General features: G+C 64.1%; 5 protein-coding genes across 6 annotated transcripts; 1 reads left to right on the forward strand and 4 right to left on the reverse strand.

The window, feature by feature from the left end:
• Nucleotides 1-789: 789 nt before the first annotated feature.
• PRPF19 (pre-mRNA processing factor 19) lies at nucleotides 790-8,759 on the forward strand. Its single transcript, XM_061479238.1, has 16 exons — nucleotides 790-859; nucleotides 948-1,097; nucleotides 3,259-3,335; nucleotides 3,413-3,554; nucleotides 5,440-5,513; nucleotides 5,600-5,662; nucleotides 5,758-5,799; nucleotides 5,889-5,963; nucleotides 6,122-6,197; nucleotides 6,353-6,462; nucleotides 6,578-6,733; nucleotides 6,820-6,889; nucleotides 7,205-7,290; nucleotides 8,155-8,325; nucleotides 8,406-8,511; nucleotides 8,626-8,759. The coding sequence occupies exons 1-16, from the start codon at nucleotides 841-843 to the stop codon at nucleotides 8,721-8,723; spliced, it is 1,515 nt and encodes a 504-aa protein (XP_061335222.1). The 5' UTR covers nucleotides 790-840; the 3' UTR covers nucleotides 8,724-8,759.
• Nucleotides 8,760-9,306: 547 nt separating this feature from the next.
• On the reverse strand, nucleotides 9,307-13,631 carry ZP1 (zona pellucida glycoprotein 1). Its single transcript, XM_061479271.1, has 12 exons — nucleotides 13,455-13,631; nucleotides 13,154-13,275; nucleotides 12,107-13,076; nucleotides 11,540-12,034; nucleotides 11,276-11,419; nucleotides 10,640-10,824; nucleotides 10,461-10,558; nucleotides 10,188-10,315; nucleotides 9,902-10,091; nucleotides 9,670-9,820; nucleotides 9,498-9,582; nucleotides 9,307-9,410 (listed from the first exon to the last, which is right to left on the reverse strand). The coding sequence occupies exons 1-12, from the start codon at nucleotides 13,609-13,611 to the stop codon at nucleotides 9,307-9,309; spliced, it is 2,829 nt and encodes a 942-aa protein (XP_061335255.1). The 5' UTR covers nucleotides 13,612-13,631.
• Nucleotides 13,632-14,027: 396 nt separating this feature from the next.
• Nucleotides 14,028-16,512, reverse strand: LOC133282869 (acyl-coenzyme A amino acid N-acyltransferase 1-like). 2 transcript variants are annotated; one of them, XM_061479216.1, is made up of 5 exons: nucleotides 16,334-16,512; nucleotides 16,251-16,276; nucleotides 15,084-15,553; nucleotides 14,785-14,987; nucleotides 14,028-14,638 (listed from the first exon to the last, which is right to left on the reverse strand). In XM_061479216.1, exons 1-5 carry the CDS (start codon nucleotides 16,400-16,402, stop codon nucleotides 14,054-14,056), a joined length of 1,353 nt encoding a protein of 450 aa, XP_061335200.1. In that variant the 5' UTR covers nucleotides 16,403-16,512; the 3' UTR covers nucleotides 14,028-14,053. The 2 variants fall into 2 exon arrangements, with proteins under 2 accessions (XP_061335200.1, XP_061335199.1); XM_061479215.1 differs by lacking the exons at nucleotides 16,251-16,276; nucleotides 16,334-16,512 and having other exon boundaries at nucleotides 15,084-15,590.
• A 646-nt stretch (nucleotides 16,513-17,158) lies between these two features.
• Nucleotides 17,159-19,128, reverse strand: CCDC86 (coiled-coil domain containing 86). The gene is made up of 4 exons (XM_061479233.1): nucleotides 18,938-19,128; nucleotides 18,574-18,703; nucleotides 17,604-17,678; nucleotides 17,159-17,313 (listed from the first exon to the last, which is right to left on the reverse strand). The coding sequence occupies exons 1-4, from the start codon at nucleotides 19,120-19,122 to the stop codon at nucleotides 17,194-17,196; spliced, it is 510 nt and encodes a 169-aa protein (XP_061335217.1). The 5' UTR covers nucleotides 19,123-19,128; the 3' UTR covers nucleotides 17,159-17,193.
• A 216-nt stretch (nucleotides 19,129-19,344) lies between these two features.
• On the reverse strand, nucleotides 19,345-21,279 carry LOC133282889 (membrane-spanning 4-domains subfamily A member 15-like). Its single transcript, XM_061479250.1, has 7 exons — nucleotides 21,204-21,279; nucleotides 20,889-21,059; nucleotides 20,631-20,750; nucleotides 20,381-20,437; nucleotides 19,945-20,100; nucleotides 19,698-19,817; nucleotides 19,345-19,532 (listed from the first exon to the last, which is right to left on the reverse strand). The coding sequence occupies exons 2-7, from the start codon at nucleotides 21,054-21,056 to the stop codon at nucleotides 19,524-19,526; spliced, it is 630 nt and encodes a 209-aa protein (XP_061335234.1). The 5' UTR covers nucleotides 21,057-21,059; nucleotides 21,204-21,279; the 3' UTR covers nucleotides 19,345-19,523.
• Between the last annotated feature and the right edge of the window lie 1,213 nt (nucleotides 21,280-22,492).

The raw sequence follows: 22,492 nt of genomic DNA on the forward strand, positions 1-22,492 counted from the left end.
ATAGAGACCCACACCCTCCATAGGGACCCACACATCCCATGGGGCGCCCCACTTCTCATCACCCCCCCGTGCCCCATTTACCACCACCCCCTATCTGTTCTGACCCACCCCATCTCGCAGGGGGCACCCTCGGACACCCCCCCCCCAATCCCCATGGTGCCTCCTTGTGTCCTTCAGTGCCCCCCACACCCGATGGGACCCAATCACACCGGGTCCCCCCCACCCCATTGGGCCCTTCCCAATACCCCGGGGACCCCCCCACTCCCACCGGGTCCCCCCCATCCCATTGGGCCCTTTCCAATACCCCCGACCCCCCCACTCCCACGGGGACCACCCCATACACGGATCCCCCCCCATCCGGACCCCCCCCCAATCCCATTGTGTGTCCCCCCTCCCCGGGCAGCTCTCACCGTCACCGCACGGGGGCGCTGCGGAGCCGCGCGGGCCGGAGCGTGCGGGGAGACCCCAATGGCCGCCGCCCGCCACCGCCACCACCGCCGCGGTGCATGCCGGGAGCTGTAGTCCGGAGCCGCCGCGGAGCACCATGGGAGTTGTAGTCCCCGGTCCCTCACCGCCCCGTGGCGGGGCCGCGGTGCACGCCGGGAGCTGTAGTCCGGAGCCGCCGCGGGGCACCATGGGAGTTGTAGTCCCCGGTCCCTCACCGCCCCGTGGCGGGGCTGCGGTGCACGCCGGGAGCGTTTCCGTTTCCCCTCCGGTGCTCCCCCCCCCGCCGCTGAGGCGGAGCGGTCGCTCACCGGAAGCGGAACCGCCAACACCGGAAGCGGAAGCGCCAGCACCGGAAGCGGAGCAGGCGGCAGTCGGTGCCCCGAGGCCTCCGCCATGGCGCTCATCTGCTCCAGTGCGTGCGGCCTAGGCCTCGCCGGGGCCCCGGGGCGGGTTTAAGGCCTCAACGGGGCCCTCCCGTTCATCCCTGCCCTTGTCCGCAGTCTCCAACGAGGTCCCCGAGCACCCGTGCGTGTCCCCGGTGTCCAACCACGTGTACGAGCGCCGCCTCATCGAGAAGTACATCGCGGAGAACGGCACGGACCCGGTGAACAACCAGCCGCTGGCCGAGGAGCAGCTCATCGACATTAAAGGTGCCCGCTCGGAGCGGGCCTGGCAGCGGGGCCGGGGGATGAAAGGGGTTGAGGGGGATGGGGCTATGGGGAGGACCCACTTGTGGTCACTTAGGGGGAGCTGTGGGTCCGCAGCGGGCGGCCGAAGGGAGGAATTCCCTTGAGATTCCCTCTCCTTGCAAGCCAAGGGATGGAAAAGGGGTTGGGATGTAGGGGTGGGGTTGGGGTGGAGCAGTGGGACTGCAGCTGACGCTCCCCAGGGGATGGTTTATGGGGTGGAGCAGTGGGGCTGCAGTTGATGCTCTCCAAGGGCTGGTTTATGGGGTGGAGCAGTGGGGCTGCAGCTGATGCTCTCCAAGGGATGGTTTATGGGGTGAAGCACTGGGACTGCAGTTGATGCTCTCCAAGGGATGGTTTATGGGGTGGAGCAGTGGGACTGCAGCTGACGCTCCCCAGGGGATGGTTTATGGGGTGGAGCAGTGGGGCTGCAGTTGATGCTCTCCAAGGGCTGGTTTATGGGGTGAAGCAGTGGGACTGCAGCTGACGCTCCCCAGGGGATGGTTTATGGGGTGGAGCAGTGGGGCTGCAGTTGATGCTCTCCAAGGGCTGGTTTATGGGGTGAAGCAGTGGGACTGCAGCTGATGCTCTCCAAGGGCTGGTTTATGGGGTGAAGCATTGGGACTGCAGTTGATGCTCTCCAAGGGCTGGTTTATGGGGTGGAGCAGTGGGGCTGCAGTTGATGCTCTCCAAGGGCTGGTTTATGGGGTGAAGCACTGGGGCTGCAGCTGATGCTCCCCAGGGGATGGTTTATGGGGTGAAGCAGTGGGACTGCAGCTGATGCTCTCCAAGGGATGGTTTATGGGGTGGTGCACTGGGACTGCAGCTGATGCTCTCCAAGGGATGGTTTATGGGGTGAAGCAGTGGGACTGCAGCTGATGCTCTCCAAGGGATGGGTTTGGGGTGAAGCATTGGGACTGCAGCTGATGCTCTCCAAGGGATGGTTTATGGGGTGGTGCACTGGGACTGCAGTTGATGCTCTCCAAGGGATGGGTTTGGGGTGAAGCAGTGGGACTGCAGCTGATGCTCCCCAGGGGATGGTTTATGGGGTGAAGCACTGGGGCTGCAGCTGATGCTCTCCAAGGGCTGGTTTATGGGGTGAAGCAGTGGGACTGCAGCTGATGCTCTCCAAGGGATGGTTTATGGGGTGAAGCAGTGGGACTGCAGTTGATGCTCTCCAAGGGCTGGTTTATGGGGTGAAGCAGTGGGACTGCAGCTGATGCTCTCCAAGGGATGGTTTATGGGGTGAAGCACTGGCACTGCAGCTGATGCTCCCCAAGGGATGGTTTATGGGGTGAAGCAGTGGGACTGCAGCTGATGCTCCCCAAGGGATGGTTTATGGGGTGAAGCACTGGCACTGCAGCTGATGCTCCCCAAGGGATGGTTTATGGGGTGAAGCAGTGGGACTGCAGCTGATGCTCTCCAAGGGATGGTTTATGGGGTGAAGCAGTGGGACTGCAGCTGATGCTCTCCAAGGGCTGGTTTATGGGGTGAAGCAGTGGGACTGCAGCTGATGCTCTCCAAGGGCTGGTTTATGGGGTGAAGCAGTGGGACTGCAGCTGATGCTCTCCAAGGGCTGGTTTATGGGGTGAAGCAGTGGGACTGCAGCTGATGCTCTCCAAGGGATGGTTTATGGGCTGGAGCCCTGGCACTGCAGCTGATGCTCTCCAAGGGCTGGTTTATGGGGTGAAGCAGTGGGACTGCAGCTGATGCTCTCCAAGGGATGGGTTTGGGGTGAAGCATTGGGACTGCAGCTGATGCTCTCCAAGGGATGGTTTATGGGGTGAAGCAGTGGGACTGCAGCTGATGCTCTCCAAGGGATGGGTTTGGGGTGAAGCAGTGGGACTGCAGCTGATGCTCTCCAAGGGCTGGTTTATGGGGTGAAGCAGTGGGACTGCAGCTGATGCTCTCCAAGGGCTGGTTTATGGGGTGAAGCAGTGGGACTGCAGCTGATGCTCTCCAAGGGCTGGTTTATGGGGTGAAGCAGTGGGACTGCAGCTGATGCTCTCCAAGGGCTGGTTTATGGGGTGAAGCAGTGGGACTGCAGCTGATGCTCTCCAAGGGATGGTTTATGGGCTGGAGCCCTGGCACTGCAGCTGATGCTCTCCCCCCCTCCCGTCGACAGTCGCCCACCCGATCCGCCCCAAGCCTCCCTCGGCCACCAGCATCCCGGCCATCCTGAAGGCCCTGCAGGATGAATGGGTAAGCCGTGGGGCGCGGTGCTGCGGCAGCCGTGGCGGTGCCGGTGATGCCGACGTGCCCGTGCCTCGTCCCGGCAGGATGCGGTCATGCTGCACAGCTTCACCCTGCGCCAGCAGCTGCAGACCACGCGCCAGGAGCTCTCCCATGCCCTCTACCAGCACGATGCTGCCTGCAGGGTCATCGCCCGCCTCACCAAGGAGGTCACGGCCGCCAGAGAAGGTGGCACAACGGGAGGGGGGCATCGGGGAGGAGGGGGCAGCACTGGGTGCTGGGGTTGGGATCCCTGTAGTGGGTGCTGGGGTTGGGATCCCTGTAGTGGGTGTTGGGGTTGGGATCCCTGTAGTGGGTGCTGGGGTTGGAATCACTGTATTGGGTGCTGGGCACTGGGTGCTGGGGTTGGAATCACTGTATTGGGTGCTGGGCACTGGGTGCTGCGGTTGGGATCACTGTATTGGGTGCTGGGCACTGGGTGCTGGGGTTGGGATCGCTGTATTGGGTGCTGGGGTTGGGATCGCTGTATTGGGTGCTGGGCACTGGGTGCTGGGGTTGGAATCACTGTATTGGGTGCTGGGCACTGGGTGCTGGGGTTGGGATCCCTGTAGTGGGTGTTGTGCACTGGGTGCTGGGGTTGGAATCACTGTATTGGGTGCTGGGTACTGGGTGCTGGGGTTGGAATCACTGTATTGGGTGTTGGGCACTGGGTGCTGGGGTTGGAATCACTGTATTGGGTGCTGGGTGCTGGGGTTGGAATCGCTGTATTGGGTGCTGGGCACTGGGTGCTGGGGTTGGAATCACTGTATTGGGTGCTGGGCACTGGGTGCTGGGGTTGGAATCACTGTATTGGGTGCTGGGCACTGGGTGCTGGGGTTGGGATCCCTCTATTGGGTGCTGGGCACTGGGTGCTGGGGTTGGGATCACTGTACTGGGTGCTGGGTGCTGGGGTTGGAATCACTGTATTGGGTGCTGGGCACTGGGTGCTGAGGTTGGGATCCCTGTATTGGGTGTTGGGCAGTACGTGCTGAGTTTGGAATTACTGTATTGGGTGCTGGGCACTGGGTGCTGGGGTTGGGATCCCTGTGCTGGGTGCTGAGTTTGGGATCCCTGCACTGGGTGCTGGGTGCTGTGTTTGGGATCCCTGCACTGGGCAATGGGTGCTGTGGTTGGGATCCCTGTACTGGGCACTGGGTGCTGTGGTTGGGATCCCTGCACTGGGTGCTGGGTGCTGTGTTTGGGATCCCTGCACTGGGCAATGGGTGCTGTGGTTGGGATCCCTGTACTGGGCAATGGGTGCTGTGGTTGGGATCCCTGCACTGGGCAATGGGTGCTGTGGTTGGGATCCCTGCACTGGGTGCTGGGTGCTGTGTTTGGGATCCCTGCACTGGGCAATGGGTGCTGTGGTTGGGATCCCTGTACTGGGCAATGGGTGCTGTGGTTGGGATCCCTGTACTGGGCACTGGGTGCTGTGGTTGGGATCCCTGTACTGGGCAATGGGTGCTGTGGTTGGGATCCCTGTACTGGGCACTGGGTGCTGGGGTTGGAATCGCTGTATTGGGTGCTGGGCACTGGGTGCTGGGGTTGGGATCCCTGTCATGGGTGTTGGGCAGTGGGTGCTGGGGTTGGAATTGCTGTATTGGGTGCTGGGGTTGGGATCCCTGTAGTGAGTGTTGAGCAGTGGGTGCTGGGGTTGGAATCACTGTATTGGGTGCTGGGTGCTGGGGTTGGAATCACTGTATTGGGTGCTGGGGTTGGAATCACTGTATTGGGTGCTGGGCACTGGGTGCTGTGGTTGGGATCCCTGCACTGGGCAGTGGGTGCTGAGGTTTGGATCCCTGCACTGGGTGCTGGGTGCTGAGGTTTGGATCCCTGCACTGGGCAGTGGGTGCTGAGGTTTGGATCCCTGCACTGGGCAATGGGTGCTGGGTGCTGTGGTTTGGATCCCTGCACTGGGCAGTGGGTGCTGTGGTTGGGATCCCTGCACTGGGCAATGGGTGCTGGGTGCTGTGGTTTGGATCCCTGCACTGGGTGCTGGGTGCTGTGGTTGGGATCCCTGCACTGGCCGCTGTCCCCATTCCCATTCCTCACCCGTGACCCCTCTGCCCCCCAGCTCTGGCAACCCTGAAGCCCCAGGCCGGGCTCATCGTGCCCCAGGCGGTGCCGTCCTCCCAACCCAACGTGGCCGTGAGTCCCCCTCCTCACCCCACTCCTTCCCCCCACCCCTTCCATCCCCGGGGGCTCACCCCCCCCTTTCCCTGTGTCCCCTGCAGGGAGCCGGGGAGCCCATGGAGCTGGGGGAGCTCGCAGGCATGACCCCGGAGATCATCCAGAAGGTAACGGGGCCTCTCCTGTGCTCGTGGCCCTTTGGGCTCTCCCTCTTCCTCCCTGACCCCCCTCTTCCTCCCTGACCCCCCCTTTTCTCTCCCAGCTCCAAGACAAGGCCACGGTGCTCACCACGGAGCGGAAGAAGGTGAGGGCCTCCCTTGCTCCCCCACCTCCCAGAGCCCACCTCCGGGTCCGTGTGCCCGTGCCCGTCCCCATCCCCTTTCCCTTCTGCAGAGAGGGAAGACGGTGCCGGAGGAGCTGGTGAAACCGGAGGAGCTCAGCAAGTACCGGCAGGTTGCTTCGCACGTGGTGAGTGCCACGGGACCTTCCCCACGCGGCCCTAAGGGATGCATCAGTGTGGAAGAGGGGGGGGCTGCGGCTCGCTGTGCTTGAGGAGATGCTTCCCCAAAGGAAGGAGCCTTTTTGGGGCTGGTGGCCTTAAGCGGGTGTCCTCCCACGTCACGCAGGGGCTGCACAGCGCCAGCATTCCGGGGATCCTGGCCTTGGACCTGTGTCCTTCGGACACCAACAAGATCCTCACTGGTAAAAGTCCCCTCCCTCTGCTTGCTGGGGCTGCGTGGTGGCACCTGGGAGCAGGGGGACAAGGGACGGGAGGGGTTCTCCTGAGGGCTGGGAGCAGGACTGGAGGTGCAGCTCCCAGGCTCCCAGCTCTCCCCTTTCCTTGCTCCTCTTTCCAGGTGGGGCGGATAAGAACGTCATCGTCTTCGACAAGAGCTCGGAGCAGATCCTGGCCACGCTCAAGGGGCATTCCAAGAAGGTCACCAGCGTGGTGTTCCACCCATCCCAGGTTGTGCCCAGGCCCCTCTTCCCCCCATAGCCACCCCGCTCCGGATGGGGGCCTCCACCTCATGCAAGCCACAGAGATCCCTTGAGCACAAGCATCCTCCTCCCTCCCTGCCCAGGACCTGGTGTTCTCAGCCTCTCCGGATGCCACCATCCGGATCTGGTCCGTCCCCAACGCCTCCTGCGTGCAGGTGGTGCGTGCCCACGAGGGCTCGGTGACGGGGCTGAGCCTCCATGCCACGGGTGACTACCTCCTGAGCTCCTCAGATGATCAGGTGAGAGCCCAGCCCCGGCCACAGCACCTTCCTCCTGCTGCTCCTCCTCATCCTCACGTCCTCACCGCGCTCTCCCTCCCCTCCAGTACTGGGCTTTCTCGGACATCCAGACAGGCCGTGTGCTCACCAAGGTGACGGATGAGAGCTCTGGCTGTGGTAAGGATGGGGATGAGGATCCCAACCCTGGTGGGAGCATCTGGAGAAGGGATTTTCCTCCCTGTGGGTCCCTGATGTTCTGGAGCTCATCAGAACTTGATGGGGATGGGGCTGGGAGCAAAGAAATCCTTCCCAATCCTCCAAATCATGGGATATTTTGGGTTGGAAGGGACCTTGGAGCTCACCCAGTTCCAACCTGGCCTTGAACACTGCCAGGGATGGGGCAGGCACAGCTCCTCTGGGCACCCTGTGCCAGCACCTCAGCACCCTCCCAGGGAAGAGCTTCTTCCCAATGCAATTCCTGTGTCTCTGCAGCTCTCACCTGTGCCCAGTTCCACCCGGATGGGCTCATCTTTGGGACGGGAACCATGGACTCCCAGATCAAGATCTGGGATTTGAAGGTAGAACCGGCTCCGGGTGTGTGAAGGGAGGGGATGGGGAGGCAGCATCCAGGGGGATGGGGTTCAGTGCCATGCAGAGGGTTCAGTCCATGGACTTTGGGGGTTCTGGACCCACAAAGCTTCAGCTCAGGGGCAGCCGCTTCACCCAGCCTGCTTCTGACTGAAGCAGACCCATGGTCATGGAATCAGCCAGGCTGGGAAAGAGCTTTAAGAGCACAAAGTCCAACCCTGAGGCCACCATAACCCACAGCCCTGAGGGCCTTGTCTATAGGGTTTGGGAGCACTTGCAGGGCCGGTGCCTGCAGCCCTGCCCTGGGCAGCCTGTTCCAATGCCTGAGCACCCTCTGGGGCAGGAATTGTTCCTCAGCTCCATCTAAACCTGCCCTGGGGCAGCTTGAGGCCGTTTCCTCTTGTCCCATCCCTTGTTCCTTGGGAGCAGAGCCCAGCCCCTCCTGGCTCCATCCTCCTCTCAGGCACTTGGAGGCAGCCATCAGGTCCCCCCTGAGCCTTCTCTTCTCCACACTGAACCCCCCAGCTCCCTCAGCCCTTCCCCATCACACTTGGGCTCCAGGCCCTGCTCCAGCTCCGTTCCCTTCTCTGGCCCCGCTCCAGCACCTCAAGGTCTCTCTTGCAGTGAGGGGCCCGGAGCTGAGCACAGGATTCGAGGTGCAGCCTCCCCAGTGCCCAGCACAGGGGCCCAATCCCTGCCCTGCTCCTGCTGCCGCACTGGTGCTGGTGCAGCACCAGGATGCTGGGGGCTTCTTGGCTGCCTGGGCACAAGCTGCTCCTGCTCAGCTCCTTTTCCACGCGCAGCTTCCCAAGCCTGCAGCGTTCCCCAGTTCCCTGCTGCCTTTTCCCCCTTAGGAACGCACCAACGTGGCCAACTTCCCGGGCCACTCGGGCCCCATCACCAGCATCGCCTTCTCGGAGAACGGCTACTACCTGGCCACGGCCGCCGACGATTCCTCTGTCAAGCTCTGGGACCTCCGCAAGCTCAAGAACTTCAAGACCTTGCAGCTGGAAAACAACTTCGAGGTGGGAGCAGCCCCGGGGTGCTGAGCCCCATGGAGCTTTAGGAGCTGGCACGGGAGCCTCTTTCCCCTTCTCTTCCGTAGGTGAAGTCTCTCATCTTCGACCAGAGCGGTACCTACCTGGCGCTGGGCGGGACGGATGTGCAGATCTACATCTGCAAGCAGTGGACCGAGATCCTCCACTTCACAGGTGAGCACGGCAGGGCAGGAAACCCTTCTCCCCCCTCAGAACCTCTCTCTGTGCACCCTCCGTGGAGGGTCGAACGCTGCTTGGTCCCATACCCTTGGTCTCTTCCCTCCCCAGAGCACAGTGGCCTCACCACGGGGGTGGCTTTTGGCCACCACGCCAAGTTCATCGCCTCCACGGGCATGGACCGAAGCCTCAAGTTCTACAGCCTGTAGCCACGGAGCTGGGGTCTCAATGGGGTTTGGGATAGGGGAGGGAGGGGGGATCAGGGATGGGGTAGGGAGGGAGCCGGGTTCATCCCTTCTCCAGGCTCTCCTCGGTAGCTGTTGGGGTTTTGGCCTTCCTGGGGTGGTTGGAGTTGGGTTTTTGCTTTGCAGCCTCCTGTGTGTCTTTTCTTCCCTGCCTTTAGCTCCACGGTTGTGCTTGGGATCGGGATGAGAAGCCCCCATCCTGGCACTGGTGGATGTTTGCAGCTGGGGTAAGGGGTGGGGTGGGGGGGGGAATGGGCAGGGTTTGTATCCATTATATGGTTTCAGGGTGGAAATAAAGAGCGCTTCACCATCCCCTGTGCTCCATTGGGCCTGGGCTGAGGAGGGCAGCACCAGTGGGCTGAGATGTGGGTGCTGCCAGCTTGGCCATGGGACCCTATTCACCCCCCCCCCCATTAGGCACAAAGCACCCTCTCCAACCGTGCTCCAGGGGCTTTATTTGATGCAGCTCGCCCAGAGGTGCAGCAACATCTGCCTGGAGGAGAGGAAGAGGAAGAGCAGGGATGAAGGGTGAGGAAGAGCAGGGAATTCAGCCCCCTCCTTGCAGCTTGGCCACCATGGGGAAGGTGATGCTGCCCTGGGAGCTGACCGTGCCCATGGCTCCAGTTCTGGCTCTCGTTGCCCGCCGTGCTCCTGGGGAGGGACAAGGGCCTTGGTTTGGGGGCACACACACAACGGGGGGTCCCCCCCCCCGGTCCCAGGCCCCCCCCCCAGACTCACGTGAGGGCACCCCGAGGTGGCAGGAGGGGCGGCAGGGCTCAGGCTGGGCCAGGTGACAGACGGAGGCGCTGCAGGAGATGAACACCTGCGACCCACACATGGGCTCCATCAGGCTGGAAGCCCCATAGAGCCCCATTCACCCCTCCATAGGGGGGTTTGGGGGCAGTTCTACCTCTCCCTCCAGCACTGCCATGGATGGGGGCTCCACAAAGGTGAAGGTGGAGATGACGAAGCGCTGGTAGTGGCTGGGGAAGGGGAGCTGTGGGGACGCTGGTCCAACAGGCACGAGCTGGGTCCTGTAGTTATCCCCTGCAAAGGGGCACCTTGGGGGGGGGGCAAAAGGGACCTTGAGGTTAAGGTGGGTGCCCCCCCCAGAGCCCCATCTCTTGTTGCCCTCTGCTCACCCCTCCACCAGGATGGGCCACTGGGGCTCGGCGGCGGGCTCGGTGCTGGGGGATGCCCAGCAGTGGTGCAGCACCAGCACCAAGTTGGGGTCTGTCTTCTGCAGGAGCCGAACCTCCACGTAGATGGGGTCCCGCAGCACCTTCACCAGGGGGAAGTCAGCAGCGGGGTGGTAGGAGCTGTAGCTCTCATCTATGGGGCACGGGGGGAGAAGCTGAGCGGGATGAGGATGATGATGGGGGGGGGGGGGAAGCCGGGATGAGGGGGACCAGTGGGTGCAGTGCTCACCAGTGGCGATGCGCAACTGGAGCCCCAGCGGCCCCGGCATGGCCACGGGGGCCGCGGTGGTGGGGATGGCAACCTCCATGCGGAGGGGCAGGAGCTCGCTGGCGTTGTAGATGCAGCGGGCTTGGAGGCTGTGGGAGCAGGGCAGAGATGGGTGATCCCCCCCTCCCTCTTTTCCATGGCCTCCAGCCCCAAAGGGGAACGGGTCCATGGTGCCAGCACCAAGGCCCAGCAGGAGGGAGGGTGCTGGAGGTAAGGGGGGTGCTGGTATCTCACATGTAGATGCTGTCCCGTGTGATGGAGCCCCGGGGGGACCCCTGGACATCGATGGTGGAGATGAGCTGGTTCTCATAGATGAGCCGGTCCTCGATCACCTGGGGGCGGGCACAGACACGGGGTGAGGGTGCTGTGAGCCCCCCACGGTGATGGTGATGATGGGTGCCACGTCCCCACACCTGCACCGTGGTCCCGCACTGGGTGACGGCGAAGCGGAACATGACGAAGGCCTCGGTGACGCGGAGGGGCTCGCAGCCGGGCTGGCCGCTGGCCAGGCGCACGCTGTCCAGGTTGTAGGGCTGGGTGCTGAGCCCCCGCGGCACCACCAGCACGAAGTGAGCGTCCAGCAGGCACTGCACCGTGGCTGCGGCGGCAGGGAGCCAGCCCGTCAGCCCAGCACCAGGGAGTCACGGCACGGGGTGGGGTGGAAGGGAGCTTAAAGCTCATCCAGTGCCATGGGCAGGGAGATGCTCCAGGATGCTCCAAACCCCTGGGTCCAGCCTGGCCTTGAACACGGCCAGGGATGGGGCAGGCACCACTTCCTTGCTCCTCAATCAACCAAGGTGGAAAAGAGCTCAAGATCCAGCCCCAAAGCCACCCCCTAACCCATGGCACCCAGGGCCGCATCTGCACCGGTCCTGAGCCTCCGCCGCTGCCCTGGGCAGCCTGCCCCAATGCATTGGCTTTCAAACCAGGCCCAATCTCCCCTCTAAAAGGGCACCTCCAGCCCCATTTATCCACCCAGCAGCTTCCAACCAGGGATGCAGGTGATGGCACAACCCCCCCCCCCCCCCCCCTTGCCCCGAGCATCCTACCGGTGTTGCCATAGTAACAGGGCGCAGCCCGGTCCATGTCGTCGTAGCAGCATCCCGCCTGCAGACACGCGTCCCGGCCCTGCGGTGCCACGCAGGGCATCCTCCCCACGGCCACTTGGCACTGCTCCCGGCTCAGCGGGGTGCCTGGCGCGGCACAAAGGGGACCCTGCGCTCAGCACCCAGTGCCAAAGCAGCCCCCCGAGCATCCCGCTGGTCCAGGGGACCCATCCCATCACCCCATCCCATAGCATCCCCTCCGCTTACCTGCCCCTGCTGATGGGTAGAAGAGGGCTGTGGATTGCAGCAGGCTGGGCTGGGATTGAAGGCCAGGCCGCATCAAACCAGGCTGGGCTTGGGGCTGGAGTCCTGGGTGCCCCAGACCCGGCTGGGGCTGAGCATGGAGACCAGGGCGGATCAAACCCGGTCGGGATTGGAGGCCGGGATGGGGTAGAGCCGGTCGGGAATGGCTGGGATGGAGCAGCCCGGCTTGGCTCTGGAGCCCGGGATGGACACGGCTCCCTTGGGAGTGGGGCTGAGGGTTGGCATGGGTTAAACCCGGCTGGTTTGGGGGCTGAGCCCCCGGGCGTCCGAAGCCCGTGTGGGGCTGAGCACCAGAGTGCATGAAGGCACCGGTGCCGTGCACCAACCCGGGCTGGTTCTGGGGTGCAAGCCCTGCACGAAGGGCTCCTGCTTGAGTCTGAGCCCTTTGGTGCACCAGAACCGGGTGCGTTTGGGTCTGGACCCCAGGACGAAGATGCCCTGGTTGAGTTGGAGCCCTGGGATGCACCAGACCAGGTTGGTTAGGGGTCTGAACCACAGAGCGTACAAGACCCGGTTGATTCTGACCCATAGAATGCATCAGCCCAGGTTGGTTGGGGGTCTGAACCACAGAGCGTACAAGACCCGGTTGATTCTGACCTATAGAATGCATCAGCCCAGGTTGGTTAGGGGTCTGAACCACAGAGCGTACAAGACCCGGTTGATTCTGACCTATAGAATGCATCAGCCCAGGTTGGTTAGGGGTCTGAACCACAGAGCGTACAAGACCCGGTTGATTCTGACCCACAGAATGCATCAGCCCGGGCTGGGTTTGGGTCTGGACCCCAGGACGTACAATACCCGGTTGATTCTGACCCATAGAATGCATCAGCCCGGGCTGGTTGGGGGTCTGAATCACTGGATGAAGACGACCTGGTTGATTCTGACCCATAGAATGCATCAGCCCAGGCTGGGTTTGGGTCTGGACCCCAGGACGTACAATACCCGGTTGATTCTGACCCATAGATTGCATCAGCCCGGGCTGGTTGTGGGTCTGAATCACTGGATGAAGACGACCCTGTTGATGCTGAGCCCCGGGAAGCACCATTCCAGGCTGGTTCTGGCCCTGAACCCCAGCTCCTGCTTCCTTCGGAGCCCCGGCATGCACCAGACCAGGCTGGGTTTGGCTCTGAAGCCCAGGCCGGAGGCGACCCGCTCGACTCGGCCCCCCAGGATGCCCCATTCCCGGCTGCTCCTGGGGCTCTGCCCGTGCCAGGGGGGGACCCTGCTCCGGATGCACTTGGGATGCGAGCCGGGATCCCGGGATGCTCACGGAGGATTGGGATGCTTGGTGCAGGAGGCCCGGCTGGGACAGGGGGACCGGGACCCCAGCCTGGCTCCGGCGGATGCCGTTGCCATGGCCCCCAGCGGGATGCTCGTCGTCAGCGGGCCGAGGACAGGTCATGTTCACCTCATAGGAGCCGAGCAGGGCCCCGTTGGGCAGCGTCTCCTCCAGCTGCACCCGCAGGACGTAGCGGTCCTCCTGCAACGGGGCGGACAGTGACCCCCAGCCCCATAGCAATGCATTTGGGGGGGGTGATGGGAGGGATGGGGCCTCGCCTTCAGCAGCACGTGGCAGCCCTCGTAGCCAGAGGAGAAGACGATGGCACCGTCCGCTCTGCTGTGGAGCCAGTGGAGGCAGATGGAGCAGTTGGCGACGTCAAAGGGGCTCCCGAACTCATCTGTGGGGATCACGGCAGCCGTGGGGCGCGGTGCGACGACGGGAGCTCAAAGCTCCCCCAATTCCAAGCCGTTGCCCCGTTTCCTACCCCTACACCCCAAGCCCTGCTCCAGGTTCCCCGCGTGCCCTTTGAGGAGCTGCTCCATAGGGATCCGCTCCCCTTCCCGCATCCCAACTCACCCAGGACCCTGAAACGGGCGCTGCGCCCGCGGCCGGGCTGCGCCTCCAGCTGCATGCGCTGCTCCCGGCACTCGTAGCGGTAGCGCAGGAGCGAGAGGGCTCCGGGGCCCTGGCACAGGAGCAGCAGCAGGAGCCGCAGGGAGCAGCTCGGTCCCATGGCGAGCGCGGAGCCCGGCTCGGCGCCCAGGGAAGGGGTTTTATAGCCGGCTGCTGGCAACGCGCCGCGTTCCGGAGCCCTGGAATGCCGGGAGGGTGCCAGGGCTCCTCGCTCCTGTGCCCAGCAGCGACCTCGGTGCCCTGGGCCGTGCTCACGTCCCATGGCCGGGGGGAGCGGAGGCTTTGGGAATCGGGAATGGGAATGGGGCAAAGGAGTTCCTTAGATCCCACCTAAACCCTGGTTCGAAGGCATCACCCCTTGTCGCTGATGAAGAGCCCTCGAAGCCCCCCATCCCACGCTTCCACCCTCATCCTTTTTGGGGGTTAAAGCCATCCCTCCCCTCTTCCCTCCAGCGTTCCCAATGGGAACCCCCCCCCATCCCGTGCAGCACCAAGGCAGCGTCGCTCTCTCTTTATTAAGCGCATCCCTTTCCCCGTCCCCATCACAGCTTCGCCCCGGCACGTCCCAGCTCCCGCGCCAGGAACCGGATGATCTCCTCCCACGAGTGCTCCTGAGCCCTGGCGTGAGCCTTGGCTTCCCCCCCCCAAAGCAGGGGCCGGGGGCTGCCCTTGAGGCAGGACACGCTGCAAAGCGGGGAGCAAGGGGGCTCGATGAGGTGCCCGGCCCCAGGGTAGGACAGGATGCGAGCCCGCGCCGGCGGCATCCGCGCCACGGCCAGCGCGGCGTAGAGCTTGCTGTTGAGGCTGCGGTCGGCTTCTCCCACCACAAACAGCACCTTCCCCCGGATCCTCTCCACCGGGATGGCCGAGGAGCCGGGATCGGGGTGCTGGGGGTGGCTGAAGACAGCGGAGCTGTCCAAGGCCCCCATGTCGGCGATGAGCACACGCTCGATCCCATAGGGAAGAGCGGGGATGCGGAGGTCCTTGTAGACCAAGGGGTTGCCGTGGAGGAAAACGGTGCCGTTGATCCACACCGTGGCCAGCACCGCCGGCAGGAAGGAGGCCATGGCCAAAGCCACCTCTGCTCCTTTGGAGACGCCGATGACCCCCAAGCCGGGGCCTCGCACCTGGGAGCACCGCGGGGTGGGATGCGCCATGGGATCAAGGGGCCTTAAAGCTCAGCTCCCTCCCACTGTGCTGCGCACACCGCTGCCCCCCTCCGCGGACCTCCCTCCCCATCCTGCACCCCACTGATGGGTGCCGCGGCGCTCACCTTGGGGTGCCGGAGCAGCAGCGCCGTCGCCTCCTCGAAGTAGTCGAGGTCGAGCAGGGCCATGGTGCGGGGCAGGTCCTCGTAGGCAAAGAAAGCCAAAGCCAGCACCGCAAAGCCCCGGCTGGCCAAGAGCCCCGCTCGGAACTCAATGAGCCCTCCTGCACCCCCAAAGAGGTCCACGACGCCCGGGAAGGGTCCTGGTCCTATGGGGGAGCCCCAGGAACCGGCACTGAGCGCCGGTTCCATCGCGCATCCCAAGGGATGCTCCCTCACCGCCCGCCCTGCATCCCGTGGCTCACCGGGCGGCAGGAAGAGGGCTCCCCGCACCCTGCCCTCCCTGATGGGCACCCGCCGCACCCCGGCACCCACAAACCAGCGCTCGGCTTCGCACGAAGCCAGGGGTGGGTGCCGGGGCCCGTCGAGCAGGAGGACACCATCGAAGGCTTCCACGTGGATGCGGAAGGGGCTGCCGGTCACATCCCGCTTGAGCAGGCGGCGGAAGGGGGTGTCCGGCTGCAGGGACCACAGCAGCCCCATAGGGGAGAGGCCGCTGTAGGTGCCGCCGAGGGCAGGCTGGTAGCCGGGGTCCACCTCACCCTTAGCATCGGCACGGAAGAAAGCCCGGGCCTGGAAGCGTTCCCCTTGCTCATCCCGGAGCCAGGCCCGCAGGGTGATGAGCTGGCACGGGGACAGACCCCGCACGAGCACCCGCACCGGGCGGTCGGCGAGGGAGGAGCGCGGCGTCACCGTCACCTCCACCATGGGGCACCTGTGGGGATGGAGAGGAGCAGCAGGGCGGCCTGACCCACTGCAGCCCGCGGGCTGTGGGATGGGGGGGATCCAGCTCCGACCCCAACCCCTGCCTTCCGCTGGAGCAGGGTGCTCCAAGCCCCCGTGTCCTTGAGGGCTGCCGGGGATGGGGCAGCCACAGCTTCTCTGGGTACGATTCCTTCCTTGCAGCCAAGCTGGATCCCCCCTGCTCCATTCCGACCCCTCGTCCCATCACTCCCATCCCTCATGGAGCCCATCCCCAGCATCCCTGCATCCCCTTCAGGCACTGGAAGCTGCTCGGAGCTCCCCACGCAGCCCCACTGCTCCCAACCCGGCTCCAGCCCCGGAGCATCCTCACGGCCTCATGCTCAGGACACCAGGGCTGGATGCAGCATCCAAGTGGCAGCATCACCCCATTGACACCCCACGGCATCCATCCCCCCTCTCCCCCCAACAACAGGGACACCCCTTTTGCTCCTCTCCCCCACCCCCAGCACCCACTTTTCCCCCTCCCCATTCTCCTCCTCTGCACCCCAAAACCATGGGCAAGGGGACAAGGGATGGGGGGGGGCACAGCCTATGGGCCCCCCATTCCCACGCAGACCCCATTCCTATGCAGGCAGGGATCCCAGCGAGGCGCTGGCTCTATCCCAACCCTGGTTAGGGGACGCCACATAGACCCCATTAGGAACAACAGCCGCCCCAAAGCCACGGGGATGGGCTCCAACCCACACCCCCCCCCCCCCCAACCCTCACCTCTTACCAGCAGGGCAAAGGCTGGGGGGGAAGTGTGGGGAGGGAGGTGGTGGAAGAGGTTGGGCTTTTCCATGCCTTGGGAATCATTCATTAACCAGGAAGCAACGAGGCCAAAGCCCTTCTGCCCCGTGACCTGCTGGCAACCGCCCCATAGCCCCAGTGCACCCCATAGACGCCGCCTTCCTTGCCTCTGGAAGCCCTCAAAGGGAGCAATCCCCATCCCCAATCCTGCTCCGTGGGGCAACGTCAAGCTCTGCCCCACACATTGGGGTCCCCCAGCTGTCATTAACCCTCCCCTAAGCTTCCTTCTGCCCCATGCACTGCTCATCCCACAGTGTTCCCAATAGGATGAAGCTCCTGGAGCTGGGTACCACCACGTGCTCCCATTCCAGGGCTTTATCCCATTGGAACCTCCTGTTTGCCCCCCCAGTGACACCCTCAAGAGGGATGGAGAATGGGCTCCCAGCCCCACATTCCCATCTCCTCCCCGTAGGGCAGCAGAAACAAACCCCCTGCCTTAGGGATGCGCTCCAGGGCTCATTCCCAACGGGATGGATAGATCATCTTCCCATAGGAGATGAGCTCCTTTAGCACAGAGGAGACCCCAAGGTGGCCCCATCACCCGCCCCACACACACACAAAGCCATTGGGAGGGCATTTTGGGCTCAGTTCCTACTCATTTTTGGTACAGAAAAGGCAGATTTGGCCATTTGAAGCCACTCTTCCAGCCCCAGGCCAGGCCAGGCCCCAGCAGCAGGCTCCTGTGGGGCCCACGGGGCTGCAGAGCCCGCCCCAGCTCTGCCCCACTGCATCCTGCTTATGGGGAGGGGGGGGGAAGCAGCAGGACCCACAGAGCCCTGGAGCCTGGCGGTGATTCCCAGCTCATTCCATGGCTGCTTTGCTCCCGACGGGCGCCTTCTGGAGCAGGGCCAGGGTATCCCTCTTCTCCACCCGCCTCAGGTGCTTCTTCTTGGCTCGCTTCAGCTTCAGAGGGTTCCGGATCTGGAGGGAAGGAAGGGGATGAAAGGAGGATGGGTCAGGCTCCAGATCCCTGCTCCGGTCCCTAACGGGGCTGCAGGATGCCTTGGCACCAGCGCCTGGCGCTTCAGCCTCAAACCCTTCCATGGGGCTGGCCCCACAGCTCCCGGGGCTCTTCCAGAGCAACCTCAGCCTGGATCCCCATCAGCGTCCCCTTGGCTCCTCCCCTGGCACGGAGGAGCCCTTCCTGACGCCGTTCCCTGCTCTTCCCATGGGATGCAGGGACAGGACCCGCTGCTGCCCTGGCCCCTCACCACTTGCACGATCTCCGCCTTGCGCTCATTCTCCAGCCGCCGCTTGAGGTTCTCCTCCCGCCGCCGCTTCTTCTCCTGCGGGAACAGGGCCAGGTCATTCCCACTTCCTGCCTTAATCCCACACCAGGAGCATCCCCATTCCCCCCCATCCATCCATCTGCCAGTGCTGCTCAGGAACCGCAGCGCTTGGAGCCCGCTGCACCAGCAGCTCCCCCCTTGCTCCAGCCTGGAGCTCACATCAGCGAATTCCCTATGGAATTTGGCTCCACACCAGGGCATTTCCCATCCCAGCTGCTCCCCGGATGGGTTTGGGCCTCTGCCACTCTAATCCCATGGGCCCATAGCCCTACGTGGGGGCACACACACATGGGGCAGACACAGCCTGACCCTGCAACGTGGTCCTGAGCTCATCCAAGCAAAGGGAATGGGGCATCCCCTTGGATTGGGGTATTCCCAAGGGATCAGTGGCGGGGAGGATGCTCCCTCCAAGGGGCACCTCGAGCTGTGCTGCCACGAATGGGACGCCCCATAGGGGAGAAACCTTCTGAGGCCCCACAAGGGCAAGTGGCACCAGTAAATGGGGGTGCCCTGCAACGGGAAGGACCCGGTCGGGGGGTGATGGCTTGACCATGAGCAGGATCCTGTTCCAGGAGCATCCTGGGATGCAGCAGCAGCATGGCAGCAGCCCAGGGAGGTGATGCTCCTCTACTGAACCCAGGGGAGGCCATGGCTGGAGCCCCATGTCCCAGTACAAGAGACTGGGAGCTGCTGGACAGGGGCCAGAGGAGCCCACAGGGATGCTCAGGGGCTGGAGCATCTCTTACAAGAGGAACTTGTTGCTGTTGAGGGTACCAGAGCCCTGGCGCAGGGCGGGATGCGGAGCATCCCTCTCTGGACACATCCCATGGCTGCTGGACCACACCATCTCCTTCCCCATGGGGACAATGGGGGTGTGTGGGGGGCCTGATACCTCTCGCTCCCTCCTCTTCCCATCCTGCAGCTGCCGAGCCAGGGCCTGCACCAGCTTCTTCTCCTGCCGCTCCCGCAGCTTCCGAGGCCAGGAGCTGCGCAGGGCCTTGTCCCGGATCATGTGGGAGAACCTGGGGGGGGCCAAAGGAGGCAGAGCTGAGCCGGGACCCCCCCACCCCACACCTGCAACGGCCCCAGCTCCTCCACCCCTTCCCCTATGGAGCCACCGATGGGATGGGGGGGGAGCTTGGAGCCGTCCCTTGCCCAGCCTGCCCCCTCGCAGCATCCCCATGGCCTCGCCCCATCAGCTCCATGTGCTGGGGACCCCCAAACCCCTTCCCATCACCAGAGACCCCCCCCCAAACCTCTTCTTGCCGGGGTCCTTCCACACCCGCCCCGACTTGGGTTTGCCCCTCGGGATCGCCGCCGCCTCCTTCCGCTTCTTGGCCGCTTTCCGACGCCTCCGGACCGGGACCGGGGCCGGGGCCGGGGCCGCCGCTTCGCCCCCTCCATTGCCCGGTCCCGGGGTCCCCTCCCGCTCCTCCTCCATCCTCCACGCTGCCCCCTCGCGATGGGCGCGGCGTGATGACGTCACCGCGCGCACCACGGCGACGCCTCCTCCGCCATCTTGGAGTCGGGCATCACCCCCGCCTCCTCCCGCTTCCTCAACGGCACCAGGCGGCCGCCGCCATCTTTGTTGAGGGCAGACGGGCCCAGAGCGGTACCCGGTGCCCTCCCCGTCCCCATCGCCCCGGTCCCTTCATCCCCGCAGTGATGCCAACGCATTAAAGAGCCTTTATTGTGGCGCTGAGGACCGCGGTACCCTGCCCCGGGGGTAGCGGGGGTCTCAAGCTCCGGTCCCAACACCCCCGGGTATCAGGGAGCATCCCCGGGGCTCCCCAGCATCGCGGATGCAGCTCTTAATAGTGATGGCTCCGTGCCTGGCCATGGCTACATCGCCTAAAGGAGAGGATAAAGGACGGAATGCCGCTTTGGGAGCCATAAAGAGGATGTGGGGAGCCCCTCTGGGGAGGGAAAGCTGCCCTGATCCCATGGGATGCCGGAGCCAGCATCCCGAAGGCTCTGGGATCAGGGTGCAGCCCTGCCTCCCCGCCCACCCCTCACCATGCGGGTGTAGCTGTGCTGCCTGACAGCGTGGTACCCGAAGGCCAGCACCGCCACGGCCACGCAGAACTCGAGCAGGATGAAGACCACGAGCAGGGAATCCATCCCATTGCTCAGGAGCTGCGAGGAGCCGGAGGGAAGGGTCCCTTTCCCCCCTCCATCCCGCTCCGTTGCTTTGGCAACCGCTCTGGGATGGAGGCTGGGACCCTGCATCGCAACGGGACAAAAAGGGGGGGGGGGTTCTAACCTTGCTCTCGCTGTGCGAGCACCACTCGGGTCTGAGCCGGATCCCAGCGCCGCGCTCGCAGCCGGGGCTGTCCCGGGTGATGGCCGTGCTGTGGAGCAGGGCGGCCACCAGGGTGCTCAGGATGAGGCCGGCATTGAACACGCAGCACGCCTTGACCTGCGGGAGGAGACCCCTTCCATCAGCGGCTCCGTCCCTTCCCACCAGGACGGAGGCCCTGGGAGGAGCTCCCTGAGCATCCCAGCACGGGTTAATCCCGCTGGGATCCACCCAGAGCATCCCCTCCGTGTGTGCCCTTTGTCTGGAGGCCCAGGCTCCCAAGCACGGGGCATGGACCCTATGGGGTGAATCCCGCAGGAGGGATCCCAGCAGCCGCTGGAAGGAGCAGGAGACATGGAAGCAGTGGGACCCCAGGACCACCCCCCCCCTTCCCCCTCACCAGGAGGATGCTGTCTCGCTTCTCGCTTTCCACCAGCAGAATGCCCGAGGCCAGGAGCTGCTCAGGGAACAGAGGCATCAGCGGGGACGTTCCCCTCCCATCCCGCACATCCCGGTGCCCATCCCGCTGGGGATCCCCACCAAGAGGGTGGGAGATGCGGGTGGCAAAGGGATCTGCTCCCACGTCCACCCGCATCCCTTTGTGCTCGTTGGACACCGAGGAGATGGAGGCCAAGCACATCCCTGCTTACCAGGAGCCCCAGCCAGAAGAGGACCCCGCTGGCCACGGGGAGGGGAGGTTTGCTGTGCTCCGATGCCGTCAGGATGATCCCGAAGCAGATGTGGATGATGCCGGTGAAGATGTGGATGGTCTAAGGAAGGATGGGCATCACCAGCATCCCACCTCCATCCCGTCGCCTCTTCCCCCAGCCAAGGAGCCCCCTCCAGCAGCACGTTCCCATGGGATGCTCATCGCGGGTGCCCCATCCCTCGGGAATGCCGCCTCTCACCCCCAGCGCCTTGGGCTGAGCCCTTCGGAAGCTTTGGACTTGGAAGGACACCGGGGCTGCCGCCGGCCCGGAGCTGGGAGCCAATTGGGCCGCACGGGGGTCGGAGGCCGGGATGACTTCCGTGATGATGCGCACTCCTCCGACATCCGTCACCGTGGTGGCCGCCATTCCCTAGGGAAGGCGCAGGATGAGGCCCTCAGCTCCAGGAAGCAGCGCACGGATGCGGCCCTGGGGAGCACAAGCAGCTCTGGCATCCCCCGACGGAGGTGTCCCGCATCCCGTCCTGCTCCCGGCACCTCGTCCCCAGCCGGGTACCTCCTCCAGCCTGCCTTTATCCTCCTCTTCTTCCCTGTGGTCTCCCCGTTGCCGTGCTGATCCCAATGCCCTTTGCTCCCTGCAGGAAGTTTGCGCATGGAAATCCCTCTTGCTCAATGAGGTGGCTTCGGCCAAGAGTGAGGAACGAGGCTGGGAAAGCCTCAAGAGAAAGGGAAGCTCCTTTATTGCCTTGCCTTTGGGCTTCTCCTTCCGGAGCCGCGGCCCCATCCCTGCGGGAAGGACGCAGGGCCCGGTGCGGGCTCCATCGGGATCCGCAGGGATGGGGCCGTCTGTGGCAGGAAGCGAGAGCTGAGCTCCCGTGGGATAAGCTCGGGGTGCCCCTTCCTCCCTTTGGCTGGCCACGGGTCTCCATTTCCGCTGCTCACCATTCCCAGTGCTCTCCAAGAGGGATGGGAGCCTCCAGGCTTGGGAAGAGCCCCCCCCCCCCCCCCCCCCAGCTTCCATGGGGGTTGGATGTCGGATGCTGGGTGCTGGTCCCATCCCTTCTCATCCTCATCCTCCTCTGTGCTCCAGAGCTCTGGCTCCGCACCAGGGAACAAATCCCCTTGATCCCAGTGGGATTGCGCCGCAGGACAAGGAGCAAAGAGGACAAGGTGGGATTTAACCTCTACCCATGAGAGCAGCAGGGCTCAGGGCTGGGGGACAGGATTCCACGTGGGAATTTTCCTCCCTTGGAGCTTAGGAATGTCACCAGGCTGTTCCTTGGAACGGGAATATTCAGGTACAAGGGCCTGCAGGTGGCTTCGCACCGCATTGGCAGCGCTTAGGAGCCGTACCCCGGCTCAAGCTTCACCCCACGGTCCCAGAAAGGACCGGATCCCAGGCTCAGGATTGCAGGAGCGAGGCTTGGAAGTGCCTTTCCCTTTCCCTTGACCCTAGAGGGAGCTGGAAGCCAGGGCCAGCAGCGGGATGCGGTCCCCATCCCACGGAGCTGGAACCCTGGAAGGGGTTGGGATGAAGGGAGCTTGAAGCTCCCTCATCCCGGGACACCTTCCCCTTAGGGCAGCCTGTGTCCAGCCTGCATCCCGTGGAGCTGCCCATGGCATCCCGCAGGGAGCAAGCACTTGGCCTTGTAAAGGGCTGCCAAGCAGCGAGCCGGCTTTCCAGGGAAAACATGGGCACGGATGGGGTTCAGCCCCTTCCTCGCACTCCCGGTGCCTCTCAGGCTGGAACCTCCCAACGGAGGAGGAGCCCCTTTCAACAGCCCGATGCTAAGCAGGGCTCCCATTGCCAGCCTCCGCAGGGTAAGGACCGCTTTAACCGGCGTG

This window comes from Pezoporus flaviventris, unplaced genomic scaffold (assembly GCF_033815535.1).
Source record: "Pezoporus flaviventris isolate CSIRO_AGI_PZ_B2104156 unplaced genomic scaffold, CSIRO_AGI_Pfla_v1 ptg000145l, whole genome shotgun sequence".
Taxonomy (NCBI): domain Eukaryota; kingdom Metazoa; phylum Chordata; class Aves; order Psittaciformes; family Psittacidae; genus Pezoporus; species Pezoporus flaviventris.